Raw genomic sequence first — 27,948 nt, forward strand, 5'->3', positions numbered from 1 at the left:
GCTCCTTAGTCCATTTTTTCTGTATTTTTATCTTTTAGTGTTAATCTATTAACCGTGTCATCTTAGTACAGTTTCACTGATCAACTAATAACAGCACAATCATTACTAATTACAGATATCATACAGTAAGTTCTCATGGGCAAATCTCTGAAAGTTGCTTCTAAACAGAAAACCAGGTACTTGCCAATGTAATATGAAGTGGAAATTAAGTCAAATAGATATTTGAAGAGCAGAAAAATAGGGCAGCTTACAACTCCACCTTGTGGCTACTCAATTTGAACTCGATGAGACAGAAACCATTTGCCAACTAGCCCATTATAAACCTTGAAATGTGATTAGTTTCAAATTACACTTTACTCTAATTCAATACAACACTGTTATTGAGCAGTTTAAGACACATTCTTAAAATACCGAGGACTGAAGAAAAAACACCTCGTTAAACGTCTTCCAAGTAACCAAATTCGCTACACCAATATGACAGGTGCACGCAGGATAAAACCAAACCTAAAATAATGTACCAAGTGATAACTAAAGCCCAACGCAGTTAAGAAGCTGTCAGAAGTCTGTTGATGTTGTTTGTTTACGCCAACATAAAACAGACAGGACATGCTCCATGCACTATTTAACACTTTCACGTTTTCAAATTATATAGTACGATTTAAATAAGGCAATGGCAAACATTATAAAACAAATATGATACCTTCAGGCCTATTCTGTGAAGCCTTCCATGCGCTAAACAACATCAGTAACACATATGCAGCACATGGACTGCTTCCTGCTTTCTCCACTGGCCATGTTTTACCGTAATGACACATATAAGGAGGACTACAAACTCGCTTGGATTTCACACTCAATTTCCTTGATAAAGATGATTAAATACATTAATGTAAATTCAAATATTTATTAATCCAATCCAATAAATCAGTATTGTGTACACATAGTAACTGCTGTCAAATTGGATTTCTACAAGTTAATAATACGAAAAATGAAAAAAAAAACTAACATTTTTTTATGGCTTGAACAAATCCTTCAGCAGATTATTATTATTTAATTGATCAGGAGCATAAACCAATAGCATTATAGAATGAACATACTATACTGTAATATATAAAAATAAGATTATTATGTCAGACACTGTTATTATCCTCCTGCTAGCAGCCAGACAAAGCTATAATATATAGTAATATTAATTAATATTATATTATTAATATAATATAATAATGTGATATGATGAATATAAACAAATATAATGTTTCATATCGACAAACATAATAATTATGTAAAATAAAAATCTACACCATTAAAGTATTTGAATTAAATATTATAATGATAATTAAGACATATAATAATTGATCAATTATATTATAATATCATTTCTTTTTTGGTACAGCGCTTCTTTCCTGACGGCAGCCAGAGCTATTATAAGGATTACGGTAAAGCGTGTAAGGTCCGCCTTCAGAGATTCATTTACTTGTGTTATATCGGCGCTAAGCTGAACAGCATCGTCTTCATCATCACAGTACAAATGAAGAAGTATGGCTGCACACTACAAATATGTCCCCATGTTTTAACCAGAGCCATGGTTAAAACATTTCCAAGCGGACGGAAGACTTTTTCACCATGAGGATCCACTGCAAGATTGTGGCGATCGCGGTATGTTTCGGAGTTTTTCTACTTTTGTACTTTTTCGGGGGGAACGCTGCGGACGAGCCGCCGCTGAACGAAGTTGCGAAAGAAAAACATTTTCAATCCTTCAATCATATCGAGGATGTAGCACCGCCGAAAGAAGCGAAACAAACCAACGAAAAGCCACAAAAACCACCGAAACTAATCCGCAAAGAGCCGAAGTTGAGCAGCAGAGGAGGAGGGGATGTCAACGCAAAGACTCGGTAGGAAATTCTTCAAGTGCAACATCATTAACAACAACCAGTTTGATCAAAGCTGGATGTATAAATATGTGTTCCAGTTTGTGTTCAAGCTGAATATAATATAAAATATAATGCAGTTTTTCCTCGTACTAAAGTTGATATATAGGCATCCTTTCAACTCCCTTCTGTGCACATGATCAGTGCTTTAGTTTCTCAAGGGCGTTTATGACCTCAGTGTGATTTGCAAATCAATGCAAACACATGATTTAATACCAATCCATAAATCACTGATCTTTCCCGAGTGTCAGCACAGCCAATCCAACCAGACATTGCTGTCAAAAGCCTGCTTTGACAATGGAGATTTAGGCAAGAATGTCTTGCACTGATTGTGCAATCTTAATGTAACAAGAAGGAAACCATGCATGGCACAATTTTTGCACTATCCTCATCCAGATTACTATGCATTAATGTCTTAAATCTTATCAGAGACCAGTGTGCGTTGCACATGCTGCAAAGCCGAGTCCAAGAGCCCGCTGTGTGCATCTCAGCCACGATTATCTCAATTGTATTTTCATTATGGCTTTATTAAAAAGGTCACCTTGAATGCAGTTGCCTCGTTCCCAAAGGGTCTCAACAGAGGACAAAATCAATGATTGGTTGTGCTGAGTGAATGTACACGCTCCCTTGTGAGTGGAGGATGAAGTAGTTTATTCATCAAGATGATCAGCCCTTTCCGAGACGTAATTAAAAGGAGCTGTCACATTCATCCTTTACGTGAACTGGAGATTGGTTCATTTGTGTCAGTATTTTGATAGTGTAAAACCAATAATGTCAAGGTAGGCCAACTATAGCCAGATGTCTTTTTAATAGTGTAAAATCAATCCTGCACTGAGGTTGAGTTTAATATTCATTGCTTGTATTCTTTCAGCAAGCATATGTTATCGCCCCTCTGACAGCTTCACATAAACGCCACTAATTGCATTTGTGAGATATCTCAACCCTTTGACCCTCCTGTTGAGTTTCCAGCAGTGATCCGTCTTGATGTCCACACCCCTGTGACTGCTCTCTGCTGATAAACCCACAATGCAAAGGGCCAACGAAATTAGTTAAATGGATCCACCGTGCAAACAGGAGGGATGAGAGGGTCTGATTTGGAAAACGCTCTACATGTTTAATTCCTGGCTCCTTATCCATCTCCGCAGAGGAAGGAGGAGGGGCAAAGCCGTCTTGTATCGTATGACCTGTTGTTTTATGTGGAAGTGATTAACTCTTCCGCACGTTTTTACTTTAAGTGCATCCTCCAGACGTGCTTCCTGCCTTGTTGCTGCAAAACACACAAATGTGTCCCTGATGATACGTTTCATCACGTACAGGGGGGCCTGGAAGGTCTGTTTTGTCCCGAGGGCTCTAACAAACACAAACCTTTTGATCCCAATCTCTAATTTTTCTGTTTTATTATTAGCTAAGGTTGTATTATGTCGGGGGAAGTCGTGGCCTAATGGTTAGAGAGTCGGACTCGTAATCGAAAGGTTGCGAGTTCGAGCCCCCGGCCGGCAGGAATTGTAGGTGGGGGGAGGGAATGTACAGCGCTCTCTCCACCCTCAATACCACAACTGAGGTACCACGACTATTGTCACCATACTTGACAATACGTCACGACTTATAAAAAGAATAGATCACCAACAAATGAAAATTCCTTTGTGTACTTAAAGGGATAGTTCACCCCAAAATGAAAATTCTGTCATTAATTGCTCAGCCTCATGTCGTTTCAAATCTGACATTTGTTCATCTTCAGAACACAAATTAATATTGTTTATGAAATCCGAGAGCTTTCTGACACTGCAGAGACCGCAATGCAACTGCAATGTGACATCAGTGGCTCAACTTCAATTTTGTGTAGCTACAAGAATACTTTCCTGAACGTAAACAATGCTGATTGAAGTCATGTGGTCATGACGTACTTCATTTATTGCCTACGTTTAGCTTTTTACCTTTGGGTATTGAATTTAGGCTTAAATTTGTGAAAGTCTTTAAATTTTTATAAACATAAGTTACATAACATGTAAGAAACAATATCACAATGGAAAAATTTATTGGGTTTTTGTCGAGGCAACCAGGGTGATGTGATCTTCCATGTTGGCCAACAAAAATACATCACTGCACTGTTTTAATCGAAATAATATTGACCGTTATTGACTTTTGACGCTTTTCCACTGCGTGGTACGACTCCGATCAGCTGCAGTTTAGTACCGCTTTAGAGTGGGCGGGATTATTCACGTGTTGCGCTGCCTCTACTGCTGTGACTCCTGAAAAACTTTTTAATTCCGGGTCGTGCCATCAAGCTCTCGCTGGATCTGCACCTCAGCTATCAATGAGAGACAGTCTGTACTTCCTCAACAGACAACGAAACAGCCATTTTTTGGTTGTTAAAAGAAAGGTGCGCTGATTCAAAACAGTTGCGTTCGACCCTTTGCTGGCTGTGCTGATTTAAATCTAGCGGGTCTGTTGTGTCTCGTGCCGCAGGTTCAATGACACAGGCAGTGACGATTTTCTCCGGCCAATGAGTGATCAGCAGAGTTTACATGTCACATTTTGGTAACGGTACAGTTCGCTTGGAACCTCGGCCTAGGTGGTACTAAAAAAAGTACCAGGCACCAGGTACTGTACCCAGTGGAAAACCCCCCAAAAGTGAACCGTACCGAACTGTACCGTGCAGTGGAAAAGCGCCATTTGATTGTGTAGGCATTTTTCTAAATATCTTATTTTATTCCATAGATCAAGTCATACAGGTTTGTAATGACATGATGGTGGGTAAATGATGACAGATTATTTATTTTAATACAACTAAGTAAAATTATGCTGAGGTAACAAACGTGCAGCTGTACATTCATGTTTCTTTCGCACCGTTTTCCAAAAGAACCTGCTTTACTGGAAAGCTGAGTGCTTATAACACCTCTGCTGTGTCACCTCTGCCAAAACCGCAAAACACAGCTGCACACGTTCCTGCAGCACCTAGGAATAAGTGTCTACTAACTGTCAAACGAATAGCTCGCTCTGTCATCTGTAATGCAGCTATGACTGGAGGCAACTGCCGTGTGGCAGCTACATTATATGAAGCCATAAACATGTCACGGAGGAATGAGAACCCTCCATTTGTGTGTGTCTTTCTCTCTCTTTATCACAGTTTCTACACGGAACACAGATATCTCTCCATTGTCACTCGTGCCTCTCAATATGTTGATTCCTCCCCTGCGATCTTTATCTTCTAGCCTGGAGCACTCTAAACGTTTCACTTCAGGTTTTAAAGTCAGAGTGCCATGGAACAGCTGGCTCTGCCAGGACAGGCATGCAGACATTCAGAAGAGGGGAAAAGTGCTAATAATTTGGACATAGTTTATGGAGTGCGCTGCATAACTCTAGAAAAAGCACAGACTGAATTCCATGCACGCAGCCTTGCAGGCCTGGATTGAATCAGCCATCATATTCGTTCTAAATATGCTTATTTGGAGTGTTTTAGCCTAAGATTTATTTGCCTAAGATGAATTGAAATTATGCTGGACTTCATGCTGAATTGTAGGATTGTGTGAAGCTTTGGTGGTTTGTGCGTCGTGCACATTACAGATCTGCTTTATGCCAGCTTATTCTAATTTTCTGTTCATGCCATGCCGTCCAGTGGGACAGATAATTGGATGAAAAACATTTGCCTGCTTCACAAAATATTAAAGCAATTACAGTTGTGAAGTTACTTTATTACATTTTTCAAAAAAACTAAAGTAAGCAGTGCACAAACAATGAATACTGTTGGCACTGATTATAAATACGACAAGTATCAATGACAGTAATAGCAAAGTTACTTTTGTTGATGTTGCATAATTAATTGTGCACCTCATTTATGTAAGAATTAAAGCCATTTTTTGCACAAATCGTTGCACTAATTTGAATCCATTCAAATATAAAACTGATTTAATGAATTATTTGCTCACAGATTGTTCTTGAATAAATGACGCTAACAAGTCAAAACTTAAGGGAAGAGACATATTTATAGTTCAAAATGAAGTTCCACCTTCAAATACACAATAGAAATTCACCCCGTTTAATTTTTTTCATTTTTTGCGTCGCTTTTAAGTTGATTTGATATTGCTAGTCTGTTTCACTTATCTGTGATCGGTTGTATTGCTCAACAAGGACTCGTCAGTATCAGCCTTAAAACTGTTTTAGGAACTATTGCTCAATAAGGAGTGCATTATTTAATCGCCTTCTCAGAGTCTAAATGTTTCCAGATGTGTCCACTCAGACTGCAAGAATTTTTATAAGCTCAGAGTCTCATTAAAAATGGTACCAAATTCAGTAGAGTGTTGGTCATATGCTCTCTGTGTCATGATCAAAGCGTAAATGCCTCTCAGTGTTGGACAAATGATTGAAAAAAATGAAAAGAATAAATCGTTTGATATCATTCAATCAGACCATTGATGCAATTCCTGTTGCTGAATTTGCAGTGCTGTAAACAAGGGAAGCTTTTTCCACAGGAAACCACAGCCATCAAAGCAGATTCTCGTAGTCGTTTGAGATACTAGTCAGAAAAATCAGAAAATGAACTTTCAGGTCTGAAAATATCCCTTGTTCCCTTTTGTCAAAAGCCCAAGGTGTTTCCGTGTTTTTCCTATTCTTTATTTCACTTCATATCAAGGTCTGTGGTTCACTTGAAATAAGAGCAAGAGTGTTTGCACGTCCTTGGCTTAATGGAAGCTCTTTGATGTCTGTCTGAAAGGCTGCACGCATTTCTTGCGGTATGAATTTGTTTCCTCCGCCAAAGCCTTGGATAAATGGAGGACTTTTTTCCCCAGAGGTCGTCTCTTGGGTAGAGCTTAGAGGTTTAGAGAGCTTACTTCCCTGGAGTGATGGAGACTCAACATGAATCACAAAAGCAAACACCACACCAATAACAATTATGTTTTGGTGACTCAAGACAAGGAAATGTGTATTCAAGTGAAACACCGGGTCATGGCGAACAAGAGTGCTACTCGTCTCCTGTTGTCTTCAAAGTATTAATTTATTTGAAATATAAAGACGAAACAGTTCTACAGGTGACATCTTTAATTAATTTGAATGATCTTTAATACAAATAATTTTTATTAAATTAAGTTTGCCCTTGTGTACTCTCATCAAGCTGGTCTGACTCTGACTCCGAATTGTTTACCCTTGAATCATTTAAATGAGGTTCTCAATGTGCCAGAGGAACCGTGTGCAGCATAAGGAATATTTCACCAGTGTGTCGTCTCATGGTTTGACCTAGCTGATTCCTACCAGATGTTTCTGTTGTTGATGTCACAGTTTGGATGAGTTTTGATGGATTTAAGAGTTTTTTTCTTTACCTCTAGGCAGAAAAGTGAGGTGGGGCGGCCTGGGTCAAAGGTCACACAAGCAGAGGATGTCATGCACCTGGCAGTGGTGGCTTGTGGGAACCGTCTAGATGAAACGCTCAACATGGTGAAATCAGCACTGCTCTTCAGCATAAAGAAGATCAAATTTCACATCTTTGCAGAGAAGGACTTGGGCGAACAGTTTGAAAAAGGGGTGAGAGCGTGTCCCATGATTCTTTCATCTTTTCTGTGGCTACCTGAGGTGTTTTGGCAGTGATGGTAATGTCTAGCAGAATGGTGACCTACATTAAACGGTGATGTGATTTGGGTATCTATACTTATCTAAGAGATATGTTTATTCTCAGAAAAGCAGTGTAATTGGTAACTGAATTTTAGTTCCTACTGAAAAGAACATCTCTCAGCTATTTAATCTCTGCAGTTCTTAATTCTAATCGATTATTATGATGAATGTCTTTTTACATACTTAGTAACTGGCTATACAATTTGCACCCAAGATGTCTTATTGTATTTAAACAGGCCTTTGACAGAAATCCTGACTGTCAGTTTTATTGTACTAGTGGTTTGTGGTAACCCTCAGACAATGTCAGACTAACCCTGAAAACCAGTCTGGTAAGAAAGGTAATGTGAGAAACCTCTGTGCATACATCTATCGATCTCTTGCTCTTAACACATTATTTGGTTTCTAGTAGAGTGTTCTTTCTTCACAGTCCTAATCGTTTGCAGTGTTTCTCTCCACAAAGGGACTGTTGTTGAAAATAGCAGTACATAGTTTTTTTACGCTTAGACAGCCGTTGTTTTTTGAGAAGTGCCCTCTGGCCTAGAACTGATCTTGATCTAGTCCTGCACCGTATTGCTGGAGATAAAGAAACTGAAGGCTTTGAAGAGCAATAGAGAAGGAATGCAATGTCATGTTTGTTATTCAAAAGGTTTCCTCACTATTTTTCTGTAGTCTTTTCAGCAGTTGTTATTTGGCTGTCAGCAGGATATTATAAACCGGTTAGTTCTTAACTGGTGGGTTATGACCCAAAAATGGATTGAAGGTCTGTTCTAATGGGGTCGTGGACGGCTGGAAAAAATAATGCTAGATGAGAATAATGGAAAAAATGCTTTAAATGTGTTTTGATGTTGACATGCATTTACACAAATTTAAAGAGTTAAATATAAATTTAATTCAAATTAAATTTACAATAAAATATTGTCAATTGGTATTATGGCTAATAATAATAATGTATTATTTGTATTAATTTTTATTTACCCAGAGTTTGGTTCATGCGTTGCATTTTGAAAACGTTTTCTGATTCTGAATAATTTTGCATATTGCTTGGCCTTTGCAGTTTTTGGTGATATTAATACAAATCTTTTTGGTTGTTTTTTTTGTTTTTGCCATTGTGTACAACAGGGGTGTTCAATCCTGTCCCATCATACCTACCTGTAATATTGTAGCCATCCATCCATCCATCTTCTTCCGCTTATCCGGGGCCGGGTCGCGGGGGCAGCAGTCTAAGCAGAGATGCCCAGACTTCCCTCTCCCTAGACACTTCCTCCAGCTCTTCCGGGGGGACACCGAGGCGTTCCCAGGCCAGCCGGGAGACATAGTCTCTCCAGCATGTCCTAGGTCTTCCCCGGGGTCTCCTCCCAGTGGGACGCGCCCGGAACACCTTCCCAGGAAGGCGTCCAGGAGGCATCCGGAACAGATGCCCGAGCCACCTCAGCTGACCCCTCTCAATGTGAAGGAGCAGCGGCTCTACTCTGAGCTCCTCCCGAGTGACCGAGCTTCTCACCCTATCTCTAAGGGATCGCCCAGCCACCCTGCGGAGAAAGCTCATTTCAGCCGCCTGTATCCGGGATCTTGTCCTTTCGGTCATGACCCAAAGCTCATGACCATAGGTGAGAGTAGGAACGTAGATTGAGCGGTAAATCGAGAGCTTCGCCTTGCGGCTCAGCTCTTTCTTCACCACGACAGACCGGTACATCGACCGCATTACTGCAGAAGATGCACCGATCCGTCTGTCAATCTCCCGTAATATTGTAGCAATCCTGAAAACCTTGATTACTTTGGTTCAGGTGTGTTTAATTGAAGTCAGAGCTAAACTATGCAGCACGTTGGCCATCCACGAGCAGGATTGGACACCCAATCGGACACCAGTTTTAGTACTGTATTGGATTGTCTCTTAATGCTTAATGTAAAGTCTAGGTTGTGATGTAAAGCCTGCATGAACCAAAGGTGGTTTATTCTTTACCTTGATATAATAAATCCAAAATAACTAAATTTGTTATTTTTGTGCAATTTGTGCAAAAAAAAAAAAACATTAAATTGTGCACAGGTTCTTGCCAAAGCAGAAAGCGGGGGAAATTGATCAAGATATTAAAACCGTGTCATGTCTAACAATATGGGTAGGCATCTTTGGGACTCACCCATGCAACAAAATGGCATTCTATAAATTGCAATTCTTACAAATATTACAAAATGTTGCTTTTTTTGAAGAATTGGTATAGGTTTCCTCACTAATTTGTCTTTGCTGTCACCTGTAAGCAATAGATGTGCGGTTTACTGAAGACTGACAGCCATGACATTGACTGATTCTTTCAATTTCCTCTCACAGTTCAGTCAGTGGCCTCAGACGGTGTCCTCCAGGTTTCACTACAGCATATATCCAATCACCTTCTCTGTGGGGAATGCAGACGAATGGAAGAAACTCTTCAAGCCGTGTGCTGCCCAGAGGCTGTTTCTTCCCGTAGGTTCCTGCCGCTGCTTAATGTTCTCTTTTCATTTGTTTGTTTTCCACCTCACCACACCGACTGTAACCAAGTATTTCCTCTGATATCAGGTTATCCTGAAAGACGTGGACTCGCTGTTGTATGTGGACACAGATGTTCTCTTTCTCCGGCCTATGGATGACATCTGGAAGTTTCTGAAGGCTTTCAACAGCACTCAGCTAGCTGCCATGGCCCCAGAGCACGAGATCCCTAGGATCGGCTGGTATAGCCGCTTCGCAAGACACCCCTTTTATGGAGTCACAGGGGTCAATTCAGGGGTCATGCTAATGAACCTCACAAGGATTCGGAGCACTCTGTTCAGGGTGAGGAACAATAGAGTTGGCCTGAATTTTTTGCATTCACTTACCCAAACGTCAGAGGTCCAGAATCAGAACATTTTAAAGTTCAAACACTAGAAGACGCATGAATCAGTACCAGTTTTCAGCTAATATTAGACATATTTTTAATTTATTAATATCAGCCGATATTTAAACTTATTAAAACACTAATAATTAATAACACTTTGAAATATAATCTGTAGCTAATTTTAAAATAAATATCTATTTTTATACTATGCCTCATATTGTTGTTCTAGCAAATGACTGATTATAGTTTTTGTGCTTTATTTTTTATTTATTTCGACATAATAAAAGTTTGAATGTCTTCCATTTATTGGTTGTATAACTTAATTATCATCAGTATCATCTAGAATTTTAATATTGGTGCATCTCTTTTAAATACTGAATATTTTAGATTTCACATTTTTGCTTTACTGTATTTTTGTGCTTGATTATTACTAGATATTGCCAGTGTCTTCCTTGTGTGGTTTATATCTCTCGGTAGTGGGCTGAGGCTTTGGCGTTCAGATGTCTTCTGAGGTTTCTTTGCGCACTTAAACCCCTTTAACCTCGGGCTGTTTTTAGTAGGCAGTGATGGAAGTCTACTGATTGCCATCCGTCGAGAGCGAGTGGGTGACAGCAGCCTGGATTAACATATTTCTGTAACTCAGCTAGAAGTGTAATTTCCAACCCAAGCACATTTTCAAGGCTGTCTGAGGAGACAAAAAAGAAATTTCTTCTTTTGAAAAAAAAACCTCAATTTCCATATCAACAGCTGTCTGAAAAGTGGCTGCCAGACTCACTGTTGAGGAAAATAACCTGCCACTATTGATTTTACAGAACAGCATGATCGCCAGCGGTCTGTCATGGGAAAATCTGCTTCACCCTCTCTATCAGAAATACAAGAACCACATCACATGGGGAGACCAAGACCTCCTCAACATCATCTTCCACTACAATCCAGGTACAAGACATTTTGGGCCATGTGCCATGGTATATTTCAAAATACTTTTTTCAGACATATACCATCATGACAATGCTACGATCAAAAGGACTCTGTACATACTGTGGTCAATATCAAAATATGCAGTATTATCATGTTCTTGCACATGTAACATGGTGGTTATATGAAAGTATCACCACCTGATACCATTACTGAACCTTAAAAAATAAGAAACCATTTCTTACCCAAACATAAGAGAAGTTTTCAGAGTGCATCTTTGAAACTGGCATAGGAACCTGTCTACTTTCTTTATTTTTGTTGTTTTGCACTCTAGAGTGTTATAGCACTAGTTTAATTATGTTTTTTGCTGGAGGCTTAAATCCAATTTGAAAAGCAGTTTTACTTATGTTACTTGTGAAGCCCTTGCAGCATTGTATCATGAACCTCTTAACTAAACTTTCCAACTGTGTTTGCTATTTCTAGTGCAGAACAAGAAGACAGCTTCTATGTATTTATTTTCTCAGAAAATCAAAAAGACCTGATGTGTCACAGGAAAAGTGTTTTTTTTTTTTTTTTTTCAGCTCTCTCTTTCCTAGCCCTCCTGAAAGTTGTCGTTTTATCTGGTTTTTATAGAGATAAGGCTCTTTTGTGTAGGTAAATACTTCTATTGACTGGAACAGGTGTGACAGATACTGGCAGGTGCAGTTATTAAGGTCTCTGAATTGGTGAGACACTTGGCAAGCATAGTGTTTGTTTGACAACTCTAATGGAACTGGTCCAAAAGATTAGACCAACCACAAACAAAAATGAAGACACTAAGCGCATTTTGTATAAAATGTTGAATATTTGTCTTTGTGTCTGCAGAGTGTCTGTACATATTCCCATGCCAGTGGAACTACAGGCCAGATCACTGCATGTATGGAAGCAACTGCAAGGCTGCGGAGGAGGAGGGGGTGTCTATTCTTCATGGTAACCGTGGTGTGTACCATGACGAGAAGCAGCCCGCCTTCAGAGTCGTGTATGATGCCATACATGAGGTGAGCTGCCACTGTCTCTTCAGGAGAAAACTGTATGATAAAAATAATAGAATGTCTATTTGACTGATAGTAATATGTTGTCAAATTTACACTGTGAAGGTGGCACAGAAGAGCTTCTGAAGTGGCATTTAGGTGGTTTTACCCAGACTGTTTAATGCTGCATAGAGGTGGCATAAATGCATTTCCACAGCAATTATAACTGTATACTTTTGATACTAGGGTGTGGGGCAGGTCAGAGCAGGCCAATTTCAGAATCTGGCATTTATGTAGAATTGCGCCTTTACACAGCAGAGTTAAGGCTGCTCTGTGCCTGCTCAAAATTCAGTGTAAAGACACCTTATGTTATGCATACTAGCATTAAATATGTGGCTCAGTGACAAGTTTTTTTTCCCCCTCAAATGTTTCTGATTTGATGCTCAAGAAATTTTTCTTATTATCCATGTTGACGACATACAGCACAGTTTTCTGTTTTAATATATTTTAAAATATAATTTATTCCTGTGAAGCAGAGCTGCATTTTCAGCATCATTACTTCAGTCTTCAGTGTCGTATGATCCTTCAGAGATTATTCTAATATTTTTATTTTATAATCAGTGTTGGAAACAGTTGTGCTGCTTAATATTTTTTGGGACCTGTGATACTTTTTTTCAGGATTTTTTTATAAAAAGTTAAAAAGTTGTGTAGCAATATACACTGCTATTCAAAAGTTTGGGGTCAGTACTTTTTTTTTCTTTTTTTTAAAGAAATTAATACTTTTATTCAGCAAGGTTGTGTTAAATGGATAAAAAGTGAAAGTAAAGACTTTAATTAATTTTGAATAAATGATGTTCTTTGTAACTTTTTATTCATTAAAGAATCAAAGAAAATATATCACAGGTTCCAAAAAATAATATTAAGCAGCACAGTTTCAAAACTGATAATAAATCAGCATATTAGAATGGTTTCTGAAGGATCATGTGACACTGAAGACTGGAGTAATGGCTGATGAAAATTCAGAAATAAATTCTATTTTAAAGTGTATTAAAATTAGAAATTGTAATATTTCGCAATATTACAGTTTTTTTTTTTTTTTTTTTTTTTTTTTTTTTTTTTTTTTTTTGATCAAATAAATACATCCTTGATTAGCATAAGAGACTCCATTAAAAAATCTTACTGATTCAAAACTTTTGAACGGCACACACATTTATGTAATAAACTGGACACAAAACACCCCCATAGCACCACACTAAAAACATGCGAGAACACCCTACCAACCACATAGCAACGCCCTGGCACACAATCACTGTTTTTCATAAAATGTAAAAGCCTAGTTGTTTGACTAATTTTTTTCAAAGATTGTACGCTTAAGAAGTGTAATCCATTTGTCTTCGCTTTGCCAGTCCACTTTTTAATTTTCAGGGCTAACAAAGCAAATCCTGAGGGTGTTGAATCATGTGAGAATAAATAGAAGTGTTGCATTGTGCATTCAGAGTGCAGTCTCCTTGAATCTCTCCTTGAAGGCTAATAGCAGGAAAGTGTCTCTTCAAGAGGAAGCCTTTTGTATGGTTGAGTCACATGGGCCCTCTGCTGTTCAGAATTCAGTCAGATATGAAATGTGGACCTTATTCATTGTGCCTCAACAAATAAACCAAAGCAGTTCCTTGAACACTTTGAAATGTAATGTATTTCATCTTCTTTTTCAGTATCCTTTTGAGGAGAACTTGTTCCAGTCTTTATTTTACCCTCTTCAGACTAAGTTCCTAGACACAGTTAACACCCTTTGTGGAAGGATACCACAAGTGTTCCTCAAACAGATCGAGAAGACCATGAGGGCTGTTTATGAAAAAAAAGTGGTGCGCCGTGTCCGACTGCCACGCGAGTAATGAGCCTCGACTGTGTTTCAGTATCAAGGAAGAATCTCGGCCTGCTGCTTGGATCAGAGCGATCTTTTTCTTCGAAGACGAGCAATGCCAGAGGCAAGCTACATTTGGTCCATTGGGCACAGTATGAGCTTCATGAGATCCAAGCTAGAACAGTTTCTTTTGAGCAGACGTTTTGGTCTGCTGGATGGAAACAGCAATGCAGCAACTAGCGAAACCATCAAAACTCTTGAGAGAGAGTAGTGAGCAGACGCATTGAGTGTCTCCAACTGTGGGTAACCAACCACTTGAATGTTCCTGAAAGAACATGAGAGACTAATTGGCAAAGCTGTTTTTAGCCAATCCAAAAATATGGATTCCGAGCTGTTTATTTACAACTGTATTGTACCATTTTTCAGCATCTAGTTCATTATGTCTAGTATTACACAATTGGAGCATTTGTGTCTCACTTTATCTAATTCTTGTATTTTAAGTGGCTGCACCAATTTGTTTGTGCATTCTGCTGCTTAATAGCATGAGGTAAGGCCTTGCTTTCAAGCCACAAAAATGAATGTAGCACGCAGAAACAACCAAAGAGAACTAGCCTGTAGAGCTCAGTAAGATGTACATTTAGTTTAAGCACAGTCCTAATGGTGGATGTTCACACTGTTTACATTGAAGATGACTTGTTAGTTAGAATAGAAAGGGGCCTGATGTTGGAATGTTGTCATTGGGATTTGAATTTTAATATATATAGAGAATTTCATGAGGAAACCTTTGGTCTTTTGTGAGAATTACAATTAAGTCTATTGTCCTGTATATTGATATGACAAGCCTATTCTGATGGACATAATGAATTTGATGTTGAATTTGTGGTGGAAGTTTTTTTTTTTTTTTTAAGGTAATCTGCAACAGTTTGTGAGAGTTAGGCAAAAGGTCCAAGTGTTAAAGTATTTTTAGCAATATTCAGTCCAGTCAAGTTCAAAGAAATTTTTTTGTTGTTTTACCCTGTGTTTGTTAGGAGTTTGACTTTCTGCCACAGTGGGATTGAACTAATGTGATCATTTAAAATAAATCATATGTGCCGATTAGAAGGGTTTGTACATCATAACAGTATTATATACATAAAAACAAAACTATAAAACCATACAACATATGTACAGTTTACAGTTAAGTGCACTTTGTAATAAATGCTGAATTTGGAGAAAATTAAATCTAAGGGAAAAAATGGCGAAATTAGTTTAACAAAACAAACTTTGCACCCAGTATGATCAGTTTACCCATTTCTTAAGTCTGAAATCATTTTAATTTTATGCAACCACCGCCACCTGTTAATTTGTTGACTGCTTCTGTGTGAACGTCATATAGAAAGCAAGAATGTGTGATGTGTGATTTGATATGTTCTTTAGCACAATGTGCTTAATTATATGTGTGACCGTTTCCAGCCTCCTGTCACTGGTCTGGGATCAGTGATGGCATTTCATCAACTGGAAACTCAGGAGACTCTTATACATCTCATGTTATCTCTGTGTGAAGAGATGCACCAGCGATGTCCATTGTATCCAGTCTGCTTTTCTGTCTTTCTGAATGTCTTACATTGTATGTATTATTGTCCGTTTTATACAAAAGTGTGTATGTGAGAAATGTAATAAATAAATATCCATTTAATATTGATTTAGCTTTGTCTCACAATTATTTTTGCATTATATTTATAGTGGTGGCCAAAAGGAGACGTTGCCACGATTCTTCTGGATTTAGTCTGTCTCCGTTTGTTCTGTTTTTTTCATGTCGTTCCAGACAGACTGGATAATGATGAGATCAGGGGCCGGTTGCATAAACTGTTTAGAGTAGTCTTAAAAAGTTAGTCACCTAATTTCTTCAAGACTGGTCATAACTTTTTTAATTCAGTTATGAAAAGGTAGATTGGTCTTATTTGTATTGGGAAAGTAAGATTATCCCTTGGCAAGTGCTAGTTGGTCAAACTAGTTCTTAAGGCACAGTCTTCACATGGTGGCTAAGTTTATGCAACTGGCCCCAGAGAGCTCTGTGTGGAGCACTGGCTGTTGTCTGACTCCTTGAGCAATCAAAAATCTGGATTATTACAGTTAATGGCAAAATGAATGTTTTGAAATGTAAACTTGTATTTCCTATAACGGACTTAAAGGGATAGTTCACCCAAAAATGAAAATTCTGTCATCATTTACTCACCCTCAAGTAGTTCCAAAGCTGTATGAATATCTTTGTTCTGCTGAACACAAAGGAAGATATTCTGGAGAATGTGGGAAACAGAACAGTTCTGGGGCACCATTGACTTCCATAGTATTTTTTTCCTACTATGGAAGTCAACTGTGCCCCAAAACAGCCTGGTTACAAACTTTCTTGAAAATATCTTCCTTTGTGTTCGGCAGAACAAAGAAATTCATACAGCTTTGGAACTACTTGAGGGTGAGTAAATGATGACAGAATTTTCATTTTTGGGTGAACTGTCCCTTTAAAACCATTTTTAGCTGGTGAAAATACTGGTGTTCTAATCATTTTGGCCACCGCTGTATCTATTATAAAAATATATTTCCGTAATACAACTTAATGATGCTCCGACAGTATTTTCTCAGGCAACTCTTCATAATTAGTCTTATTAAGAACGTTTTAATACTCTAAATTACAAACATTGTTATACATTATAATATTAGATAGTTTGGTATTTTGGTCTGGTTGCTACAGTACATTTTGTAGGTGGAGAAAACAACAGACCAGACATTTTACACTAAGTAGGTTCAAATTGAGATGACATACTTGCTTTTAAATAAACATGAAGATGAGCGTTCAATTATAAATAGGCTATATAATATCCAGTCAAGACTATTCAGGCCGTGTTTCAAAACCTAATGAACCTGCCTTGACCGCACTTATGGGCATACAATGTTGTCTACATAGGCAGCTCACTAGTTTTCGAGGCACATTTCCAAAACTCTTTACGTCTACAAAGCCCCAAAAATGATGTCTAGGTAGGGAAGCAGCTGACAAGGTTTTGAGACACAGCCGTGCTATTGCGCAACAGTCAGCACTCCCGAAGAGCGGCCGGCAGTGACGTCGCAGACGCCGCCATATTGAAATGTTCCCCCTCTCCTCCTCTTCTTCACTGAGCTCAACAGCAGCCATCAGCTCTCGCTTTCCGACTGGAGACAGGGACAACAACACAGACATGGAGATAGACACTCTTCTGGAAGCTCTTAAAGGTACCCGGTTGTGTGTTGAGGTGGTCTGCGTGAGTTCAGAAAGGAGTTATATGTGCTTATAAGCTGATAGTGTGAGTTAGCTAATGTTAGCATGGCCTGTAGCTAAATGGCTTTTCCTGTTTTTCGAGGTCTGTTGTGTGTTAAGAGCAGATGAACAGGTCTCTTTTTCCTATTTTATGACTTCTGTCACTTTTTTGGCCAAAACGACGGGTTAGTTAAGTAATTCGTTAATAAATAAGACGACTGTTGATTGTGAGAACTATAGTGGTTTGGGATGATATAGAGTTGATTTGAGTAACGTTATATTACACAACTGTTTATTCATTGTTAACTCTAAATTAGTGACTAATTGAATAAAGTCCGATTTTCTTGATACGTTTTCTCTTTAACGTGATTTTTTTTTTTTTTTTTTGGCATTTACACCTTGATGGAAGTTGTACTCCGTTCTACTACTAACTTGAATATTAACATTACTACTGTTATTAATGTTGTTAATAATTTCTAATTTTTCATATATATATATATATACCCCCAGAGTAGTATAAATAGTTTGTGATTTTAATGAAATAAAATGCTGATTTTGGAGCTTGAATATGACCTAAACCTAGGTGCACTGTAGTACTCATTTAAAATGTGAGATATAGTTAATAAAAAATGTTTTTTTTTTTTTCATGAAAGCAAATATAAGTCAGAACTAGAATGGACTAATTAGATTTCGAATTGAAGGTATTTTAAAGTTGGTAGTTGCTTGGACTGCATCCAGTCCAGATGTTTATATGAAATCCATAATGCGATCTTATTATTGTGTTTGTTGCAGATTTCGACAAGAAGGTGAAGAAAGAGTCGTCTCCAGTGTTGGATCAATTTTTGTGCCATATTGCAAAAACCGGGGAAACCTTGTAAGTACCTCCAGATATCAGTGGGTGATCTAAGAGGGGCATTGAAAACCCCTTTACCTTTGTGTGACCTCTTTTTCAGTGGTTTGTTTTAAAATCATAACTACTCATCTAGGTAACACCACAAGGTGGTTTATTGCACTACCACAGCACTTTTGGTTTTGTTCCAAAACGCACTGAACCTTGTACTTATCGACTAGATCTGCTTTAGATGACCTGTTCTCATTTCATGAAGTAATTGTGACAATACATAGTCAGATGCATATTAGAAGATCGAATCCCTGAATGTCTCTGGAATACCTTCTCCTGATTGGTCAGTAGAGTTCTGTGGTCAATTATTTTTGCATACTGAACTGTGTGGCAGACAGTGTTTATTTGATCCTACACAGTTGTTTCATATCTCTCATCACTCTGGTCTCTTCTCACATAAAAGTAAAACAATTTCAACTGAAGTTTCAAATATAAAAATTCTGTGCTCATTTATTTGGTTGGTAGCCATGTCATGACCGGCGAATGTTGTCCCTTACTAAGTTTAGCTGTCTAGGAGTTGCTAATGCTTAATATTGTTGCCTTTTCAGGGTGTCCTGGTGTCAGTTTAAAAGCTACTTCATATTCAAACTGGAGAAAGTAATGGAGGATTTCCAAGCATCGGCCCCAGAGCAGCGAGGGCCTGCTAACCCCAACGTAGAGTCGGTTCCTTTTGAAGAAATGAAGGAGAGAATTCTTAAGATAGTGAATGGATACAATGGGTGAGTAACACACTAATTAATTGCATAGCGTGGTGCCATCACCAATTTTCCTTTCAGAAAAGAACTGGGTTTGTCCCTGTCTCTTTACCCCAGAGCAAGTGTGCCATCTTCTGGCTGTTGAATATAACCTAGCCTACACTGTTGTGGAGAATGCTGCAGCTAATTCAAACATTTTCTCTATCCAGGATCCCATTCACTATCCAGCGCTTGTGTGAGCTGCTAACTGAACCTAAGAGGAACTACACAGGGACAGAGAAATTTCTCAGAGGGGTAGAGAAGGTCAGTGTGTGACGCGTTATTCAGTTTAAGAACTAATCGGGCCAGATGGATGCTGTTTAGTTGTGTGTAGTGGTGCACTTTCTATAAAATACTTTGAGGAATCTTCTTCACCCTGTTCTTATAGGGATGACCGTCCATTCCCAGTATGTTCAGTTTGTATTTATTACCATGTGTTGGAGGAACTTTGACACATCAATGTGTTTTTATGTGCTTGCTTGATTTGATTACCATTCAAGGCCCACATTTTAGTCCAACTTTAAGATTCACTCATACATTTTCCCATATAGGAGGTTGTAAATGAATTTGCATTGTTTATGTTATTGATATTGATTGTTTTCTCTCTTAATCAGAATGTGATGGTGGTCAGTTGCATTTATCCTACATCTGAGTAAGTAATTACTATTAAAATGTAAAGTTGCTACATATTAATTGAACACTTAGATAACTTAACTTAAATCTATTGCTGGCCCCTTTGTAGGAAGAATGGCTGCAGTGGTGTCAACAGAATGAACGGAGTCATGTTGTCAGGGAACACATCTGCCTTTACAGAAAGGTGAGGAAAGTATATGGAGCTCAGGACTAGTCATTTAAAAAAAAATAAGCATAAACTTGATTTCCCTCTATATTACAGGAAAGTAAATGGTCCAGGAACGCCCAGACCATTAAACAGACAGAAACACTCCATGTCCAGTTCACTGGCCACAAATGGCCTTCCGGACAGTACAGAAAACAAAGAGACAAACACAGCACAAGGACACAGCAAATCGGCCAGGTAGGCTAAATTTGCCATTGTATCTCATCTCATCTGATAATCACTCAAGACCAGAGATGGTAAACGGCAAAAATTAAATGCCAAGATTTACATAAATTACTGGAAAACAGTAATTTAGTTAATGACTGAATCAATGAACGTTCACTTATCTTTCACATGATATGTGTATCATATCTATATAAATGCATTCATTCAATATGTGTTCCAGTGATGCATCTGTATCGGGCATTGGTGGGCCTCTCGGCAGCTCTGTAAAGAACAAACACTTAGATGACGAGGAAGATGAGGGAATGGAGGCAGAGGACCATGAAGTAAAGAAGCTGAAATTCAATCAGGATGGCAATGATGAAGAGGAGGATGAAGAAGTAGACCAGCAAGTTGTCGAGAGACCGAGATCTACATCAACTAATAGCTCCTCAGATAAGTCAGAGGATGCCGAATCACCATCATCCATGTTGCAGGAGGAGAGTGAGGAAGAGGAGGAAAGTAAACCTCATGGATCAGCTGGAGGCTCTGTGGACCAAGGTGGTATCTTTTTTTTTTTTTTCTCTCTTTTAGGTTGTTTACACACTACATAAAGCACTAACATAATCTATTCTTTGCTAACATAGAGCCTTCCAGCACACAGCCCGAGTGTCCTGTGGCAGATTCCAGAGAATCTTTTACTGAGAGAGAGGTTCCCTGTGGCTCTGATGACGCTTCAGAAGAGCCCAGCGATATGGACCAATCAGAGCAGAGAGCCCCAGCGGGCATGGCCTCCAGCCCTGAGGTGAGAGAAGGGGAGGAGCCAAGCGAGCAGGTCAGCAGCAGTAGCACTGATGAAAATGCCTCTGGACCCACATCCAGCAGCAGTAGCGTAGAGTCACCCACAGAGGGCAATGCTGGGTCAGGGGCCCTGGACGCGGAGAGTGCAGAGGAGGAGCCAATGGAGCAGGACTAGAAGCCTGCAGACTCAACAATATCTGAGTGCTTTTGTGGAGATTAAGAAGACACACATTTAAGTGGCCTTCCACAAAGGCCACCAGAAGCAACATCCAACCTACCGCCATGCGCCTTTTGGTCGAGAGTCCACCTAACTTCTCCAACCTTCCCAAACGGACACTTTATGCAGATGTACATAGGATTTTATTGCTGAAGTGAAGGTTTTAAACTGTCTTTTTTATTTTTTTTTATTTTTTCCCCCTTAATTGCATTCATGTCATTCTGCCTGTCTGTTTTGTCACAGAGCTTAAAGCGGTTTGACGGAAGTTTTTTTGATGTCAAGTAATCACACTGTCAACTGACATCACTAAAAAGCTAATTGAAGAAATATTCACGGTTAAATGCAAGTTAAACACTACACAGCTGTAGCATTCCTTTGGTTCCTACAGGAAACGATTCCAAATCAGTTAGAAAAAGCAAAAGTGGATTTTTATAAATGTATTTCAGAGCAAAAATATGTTATGATTTACAGCATGGCTGTTGTTAAATCTTAACTTGTACTGAACCATGAATATTTCTTTTAATATTTAAGTCTTGGTTCATAAGAGTTCAAGACTGTATCCAGTCTTGTTCTAAGCTTTAGGTCGGCTAGGACGTGTCTCCTCTGCATTGGTGTATTAATATTTTAGTCACCTAGTGTCAAGCATCGGGGAGTTTATCGTCTTGCTCTCTCTGAAGACCCATAACTGGCTGCTGTTCAGGTTATGTTCCAAGCAAATACAAGCCATAGCTATCTTTTGTTCTGTTAAATGATTCAAGCCTAGTGTAACATCTTTTCTTTCTGGTCGTTTGTGTGTAACTGACAGGATGTAAAATCTCTTTTCTCACTTTTGTATTCTCGTGCGGTCTGCGCTGCATTGAAAGTGAGTGGTTTATGTCAGGTACATTTACCTCTTGATTCAAACTGATTTCATGATTCATGTTAATTTATACCAGCATTTCAATCTCCTGTTTTATGAGAAGTTGTTTTGGTTTTTGTTGTTTTGGCAGATGGTTGTTGTTGACTGCTCTGACAGTGTCATTTGTGGCAGTCCAACCCCAAGTTGTCTCACTGATAACAGCTGGCTGCTGTTTTGCAGCTGTGTTTTTGATATTTAGAATTTTTAAATTTCTGTAAAGTAGTGTTTTGTAGAGCATTGTGTTCACTGCCTTTTGTGCATCCATATATAATTGTATAAATTTTTGTTTTGGTGTATTACTGAATGCGTGTGATTTCAATACAGTATTCAGATGAAGCAATAAATGTTATCATTTTAAATGTTTGGAAGACCCTTTAATTTGTCAAACATGTTTCTGCAGCTGAAATTACAAAATGTTTGTTTCATGTTCTGTCTGTTGTTGTTGTAAGGTAAATTTGATTTTTATGTAAAGCCGGGTAAAGGTGTTCCTATGATTTCATGATCAAAGACTTTATGATATGCAGGTTTCTGTGGGATTATTTTTGCCTATTTTATTGAAATCAAAAGCCTGATCATTTAGAGAAGGAATAACACAACTATTCTCAACAAACCACACAATTTGAGGTGTTCATGTTCGCATTTTGTGCTATGGACGAGTTTTACGCCAAAGTGTAATACTTGCTGAGCACCACTAACTTGTAGGATGTCATTCATAGGAGGATTATCGTTACATAATGTCACTTATGCTTTCATCCAGGCCTTTTCATAATCCTTAATCATGTTCCTCAAATTAATACATGCCTACTAATTCATTTTGCTGTTATTAAGCTCTTGCACAAATTTTTCTGCTTCATTTCCCAAATACAAGTTTCCTTTTCTTATGTCACAGTCATGTCTCTAACAGGCTCCTGCTGACACAGAACAATGATTTCTGCAAGTTCTTTCAAGAAAGGGAAGCTTTTCCACCTGTCTGGCTGGCTAATTTCAGTCGTACGAGTATGATTTACTGAAATTTACCCAGCCTTCTCAGAGGAAATAAAAAGTGGATTCTTGCCATGATGTGTGGCAAGAGGTTATGTTTAACTGTCGTCTTTGAACACTCGTCTCTTGGGAAATAAGCCTGCATGCTATGGGAATAGAAACAAGTCTTAAATAAATTAATTGTAATTTGATCCACGGGACAGGTAACTGAAGCACTTCTTAATAACGATGAAGTTGAGTGACTATTAAGAAATTTCTTATGTTATGAATAGCTCAAAGAATACTTTCTCAGGATCTAAAATATAAAATGTTTTTGTATATGGCTAATGTCAGATTTGCATGAGAAAACATAGCCATATGCTAAACATGATCTGAAACACAAAGTTTGCACATTTCTGGTAAGAAGATGCATTGATTCTGAGATAATGTGAGAATTACTGACGTTATCCTGCACTCTTAATTGTTGATCTGCCCCCATGTTATAACAAAATGAGACTTAATAAAGCAGAGAGTGGCCTGTTATTTACAAGGCTCAAGACGTCAGTCTTAATGTTATTCACTGGGTGACAGGATATTAGCGGTCAGATATCGGGGCTTGACTCTGCTTTCAGAACTTACAGTTCATTATTGTAGAGCAGTGGTCTCAAACTCAATTCCTGGAGGGCCACAGCTCTGCAGAGTTTAGCTCCAACCAGCTCCAAATGAAACCTGCTTGGAAGAGCTTAATTAGCTGGATCAGGTGTGTTTGATTTGGGTTGGAGCTAAACTGTTCAGAGCTGTGGCCCTTCAGGGGCCTGTACCATGATGGTGGCTAAACAAACTCAGGGTTACAGGATTAGTTTTGAGTTGACAAAACCAAACCAGTTCAATCCGGCTTTGTTGGTACCATGAAGCTGATCATCAACTTTCTCTGTCAACTCAGGCTTGATCCTGAGTTAATGGAGCTCGTGCACATGAAAGTGTGACATCAGTAATGAGCAGCCAATCACATGCCTTGAAACGGGGATTCACTTCTCGTGAGAGAGTCAGTGCGAATTCACTTCCAAAGATTAAAAGATTGAACAATATGAAGAATTTAAACACATTTACACAGCAAGATGAAACAATCGATCCATTAAAGAGGAAAACTTATCTTACCATATAAGTGCAAGCAAAATTTGTAAAGTTTATAATATTTATAGATATAACAACACTTAAAAATTTTAACTCATATGTAGTCATGTTTACAGCTATTGATTCTAAAGCGTATTTATATTGCATATTATCTATGTTTTTATTAATTTAAAATAAAAGCTTAATAATTACTATTAAATTAAGCTGTCTTGTGTAATGGATTAAGGGTATACTAATTATATAAATAATAAAAAATAATCATGTCTAAAAATCACATGATTTTATCTTTAAAAATGTTTTATGTAGCGTCCTTTAATTTGGAGTAAGAGAAACTGGAGGAGTGGCTTTATTGCGTCAGAGATGTGTCACTTTGCTTGAAGCTGATTGGTCAAATTTCAGATTGAGATCTCTAAACCAGAACATAACCTGCCCCGGAGCAGGTTAGCCGTGCAGCGTAAGATACCATGGCAACGGACACCGATTAAAGCCGAGCTACTTTCATAGTACCTAAAACCCAGGGTTGGCGGAAACTAAGCTGAAACATAGCTGGCTAGCCACCTAATCCGGCTTCATGGTACAGGCCCCAGGAATGGAGTTTGAGACCAGTGTTGTAGAGCAACATCTAGAACAGGCTTCCTCAAATCTGGCCCACTCCTGCAGAGTCTAGCTCTAACCCTAATCAAACACACCTGAGCATGCTAATCAGAGTCTTCAAGATCATTAGAAAATCACAGGTAGGTGAGTTTGATCAGGGTTGGAGCTCAACTCTGAGGCAGATTGGCCCTCCAGGGAAAGATTTGAGGAACCCTGATCTAGAAGGTGGAAAAAAACAACAACACATAAAATGTGAAGTCCAACATTTAATATAGTTCCTCTATTAATATAATTCACACACTGGTGTCTTTGGTACAGAGGAAGCCGGGGGTATCTCCTGTGTAACCAATCAGGCCAATTCATAATTTGCAATTACCACATGCCCACTTCATAAAATGCATGTCTAATTTGATATTATTCCCATCAGAGGACGTGTTAAAAGTGTCTGAGACTTAGACTTATGAAAAGTGTTCAAACGTTTGGCTGCTGTGGGGAAGTGGTCCTGCAGATCTTATTCTAAAGTAGGAAGTCTTTATCTTGTAATGAGGACCAAATAATAAATGCAAAATTGTGTTAATCATGAATGCACTGGGCTGTTAGATGGTGTCCACAGTTCTTTGAAGTTCTTTGCATGAAATAAAAATGACTATTTACTTATTTAATGCAGGTTTTGGTCTTATTGTGAACAATTTATCAGTGCATGTTATTGCAAAGAAAAATATATTGTCTTCATTATCTTTAATCAAAATGTAACATTGCTAGTCATTTTGTAGACAGAACTTATCTATTGACATAATATTTAAAAAAAAATCAATATAATGGTTGAATACTATTTTATTTAGAATTAAATTACTATAAAAATACCTGATCTTAACTTATTTATATATAAAATATTATCTATTGAATAAAAATAATCAGGAGCCAAATATTTAGGCATTGCTTTAGCAAACTCAAATTCAGTTTAGAAAAAGATGCCAAATTTTCACGATTCAGGATGGATAAAATCAAGTTGAATATTATGTTTCTCTGACAAATGTCAAATAACAAAGTAAAATGAGTTGCAAATGGCAATTCACACTGATTTCACAATCTGCATTTCAAAACACAGAACACAAACCTGATATGTAAGCAGCTAATTTCTAATTCTAAACCCGTCCTATATAATTTAATTCTAAAGTAGCTTACGTCCTTCATGCGCATTATCACATTTGCATTCTAGATGTGGCTTGACTCGGATCGGATTGGAAGTTCACTGCTTGGTCATTGCGGCAACCCTTAATGTGGTTCGAGTGAGGGTCAACCTCACAATGCACAATCTCTGTGTCATCCAATAGAGGGTAGTGTTTAGTCTCCCAGCCAGGCCTAACAGGTTTACCCCTCCCCAGAATGAGGAAACAGACTGACTGCCCCAGGGCTGTAGATATGGGATGCTGTCGTCCTCTGTTCTGCTTCCCCTTTATCCTTCTCCCTGGCATGAAGTCTCGATGACTGCTCAACTGCTGTGGGCACCGTGGCCAATGCAACCTTCAGCTGAGACTCCCACGTGGCTCTCAGCTTTTAAAGAGCCGTTTAAAATATGTGGAAGCTGAAATGAGAGAGCAATCACAAACTCTAAAAACGTATGACTTTTTGAACTTGGTTAAAGGATGCTTAGTGTCATGTAGCCAGACTTCAGACTACTTAAAGTCTGTTCCACTTTCCAATTTATCCTGGTCAAAAAGTGCCCAATTACACAGGAAGAAACTGCTTGAGCTGCATGTAAAGTGATCAGTCACATAATGATCAATTAGATGTTAAATAACATATTTATAATTGTACATTACATTTATGCATGATAAACTGGGTTAAGGATGAACTAATGTCAAGGCAAAAGTGTGGTCTTTCAGCACGTGGATGATAATTGGCAAGAGCGCAAGGATAGTGGAGTGAAAGATGTTTGAATAGGGCAGTTCTACTTTTTATTTGAAACATTTAAACCTCTTGATGATCATACATATGTTTGAATACCCTGTAGAGGGATGAGTTGTCAAGCGCAGTTCCCCAAAAAAGCTTGAAGTCTTGGAATTGTTGAACTGTTGAAGAAGGGCGATGGAAAACATACACTGTTCCCAGGCTCATGTTGTTTGAACTACTACTGACTTGTCAGACAGACTTTGACCAAGACCATACTGGACCTCATGTTCAAGGATGAGGCAGAGTCAGTTGACTTGTTTTGCCTATGAATGAGCTTTCAGTATCTAAAGATATACCATTAAATGGGAAAATAACTCCCATGTGTGCGATTTGGAATTTATACAGAGACTTAAAACGAAGCTTGACTGCTTTCTTATTGCAAAATGTATCCGATATCTGCTTTTTGCCATCTGTTTTCTCTGCATAAACAGGTGAGGGAACATATTGAACGCAGTCTGCCAAGCCCATTTTCTTGGCTCAACTCTTTACAGGGTAGTTCGAAATGGAATCGGTGGCAAAACGCCTGTCATGTAAAGTCCCTTGCCTGTTATGAATGGTCCTACAGTACCCTTAGATAAATCTACCTCAGTAACCATAGTTTCTAACTAAATAAATAAATGAATGTATGGGATTTCCCCCAAACAGTGTAAGAGATACTTTGTCATTATTTTCTTGTGGATAATAATAAGTTACAGTTTAATTGTAGTGCCAGATAACTAGTAACCTATTCTTACAGAATCTATCGTCAATATTTTACATAACTGATTGCATTAAAACATTCAGAAAAATAATTAAGACTCCTGTTATATTTATATGTAATATCACACTCATTGGACTGAATCATCCCTCGAGTGGAAAAATAAATGTGAGATTATATAAAGCACCTGTTCAATATCAAGGGTTTTAAACAGTGTTATACAATGAATTTCAGGTATTTTTTGAGGGCACAATCTATCATTAAGGACACTAGTACACTTACACTTATCTAATTGTCAGCTATCTACATTTTACATGTATATATTTTGGCAGATGTTTTCATCCAAAGCAACTTATGTTGCATTATGCCGTAAATTTGATCTACTCATGCATTTCCTGATAACCAAACCCATAATGCAGTTGGTACAGGTGGCCTACTGCTTGAGCTACAGGAAGAGATACAACAGTTTCTGTGATACATTTGTGATGTGTATTAATAATGCTATAAATTTGAGAAATACTGAGAGGACTTGTGATGTTTTGTTGATGTGCTGGCCGATACTGATCACAACGGAAATTGTCCACAGTGTACTGTTGCTATGGTTACTTCGGGTGAATGGGACTTCCTGTCATTAAT

The 27,948-nt window shown here is 38.3% G+C and overlaps 3 protein-coding genes across 5 annotated transcripts in view; 2 read left to right on the top strand and 1 right to left on the bottom strand.

Moving 5' to 3' along the window:
• LOC306844991 (protein SHQ1 homolog) overlaps positions 1-808 on the bottom strand; it is a 39,187-nt gene extending 38,379 nt beyond the window's left edge. The window contains exon 1 of one of the 2 annotated variants that reach the window (XM_079377468.1): positions 701-808. The gene's annotated coding sequence lies outside the window, so the exon portion shown is untranslated. The remainder of the gene's footprint in view (positions 1-700) is intronic. The other variant, XM_079377469.1, reaches the window with a different exon arrangement.
• A 641-nt stretch (positions 809-1,449) lies between these two features.
• LOC306845344 (glucoside xylosyltransferase 2-like) lies at positions 1,450-15,835 on the top strand. Of its 2 annotated transcripts, XM_079378078.1 has the most exons (7): positions 1,470-1,889; positions 7,247-7,442; positions 9,853-9,984; positions 10,078-10,329; positions 11,185-11,308; positions 12,152-12,324; positions 14,007-15,835. In XM_079378078.1, exons 1-7 carry the CDS (start codon positions 1,621-1,623, stop codon positions 14,184-14,186), a joined length of 1,326 nt encoding a protein of 441 aa, XP_079234204.1. In that variant the 5' UTR covers positions 1,470-1,620; the 3' UTR covers positions 14,187-15,835. The 2 variants fall into 2 exon arrangements, with proteins under 2 accessions (XP_079234205.1, XP_079234204.1); XM_079378079.1 differs by lacking the exon at positions 7,247-7,442 and having other exon boundaries at positions 1,450-1,889.
• A 1,416-nt stretch (positions 15,836-17,251) lies between these two features.
• Positions 17,252-23,049, top strand: LOC306844663 (serine/threonine-protein phosphatase 4 regulatory subunit 2-B-like). Its single transcript, XM_079376964.1, has 9 exons — positions 17,252-17,398; positions 18,216-18,297; positions 18,873-19,043; positions 19,229-19,322; positions 19,673-19,710; positions 19,801-19,875; positions 19,954-20,094; positions 20,303-20,619; positions 20,706-23,049. Exons 1-9 carry the CDS (start codon positions 17,275-17,277, stop codon positions 21,032-21,034), a joined length of 1,371 nt encoding a protein of 456 aa, XP_079233090.1. The 5' UTR covers positions 17,252-17,274; the 3' UTR covers positions 21,035-23,049.
• The last annotated feature ends 4,899 nt before the right edge of the window (positions 23,050-27,948 follow it).

This window comes from Barbus barbus (assembly GCF_936440315.1).
Source record: "Barbus barbus genome assembly, chromosome: 25".
NCBI lineage: Eukaryota > Metazoa > Chordata > Actinopteri > Cypriniformes > Cyprinidae > Barbus > Barbus barbus.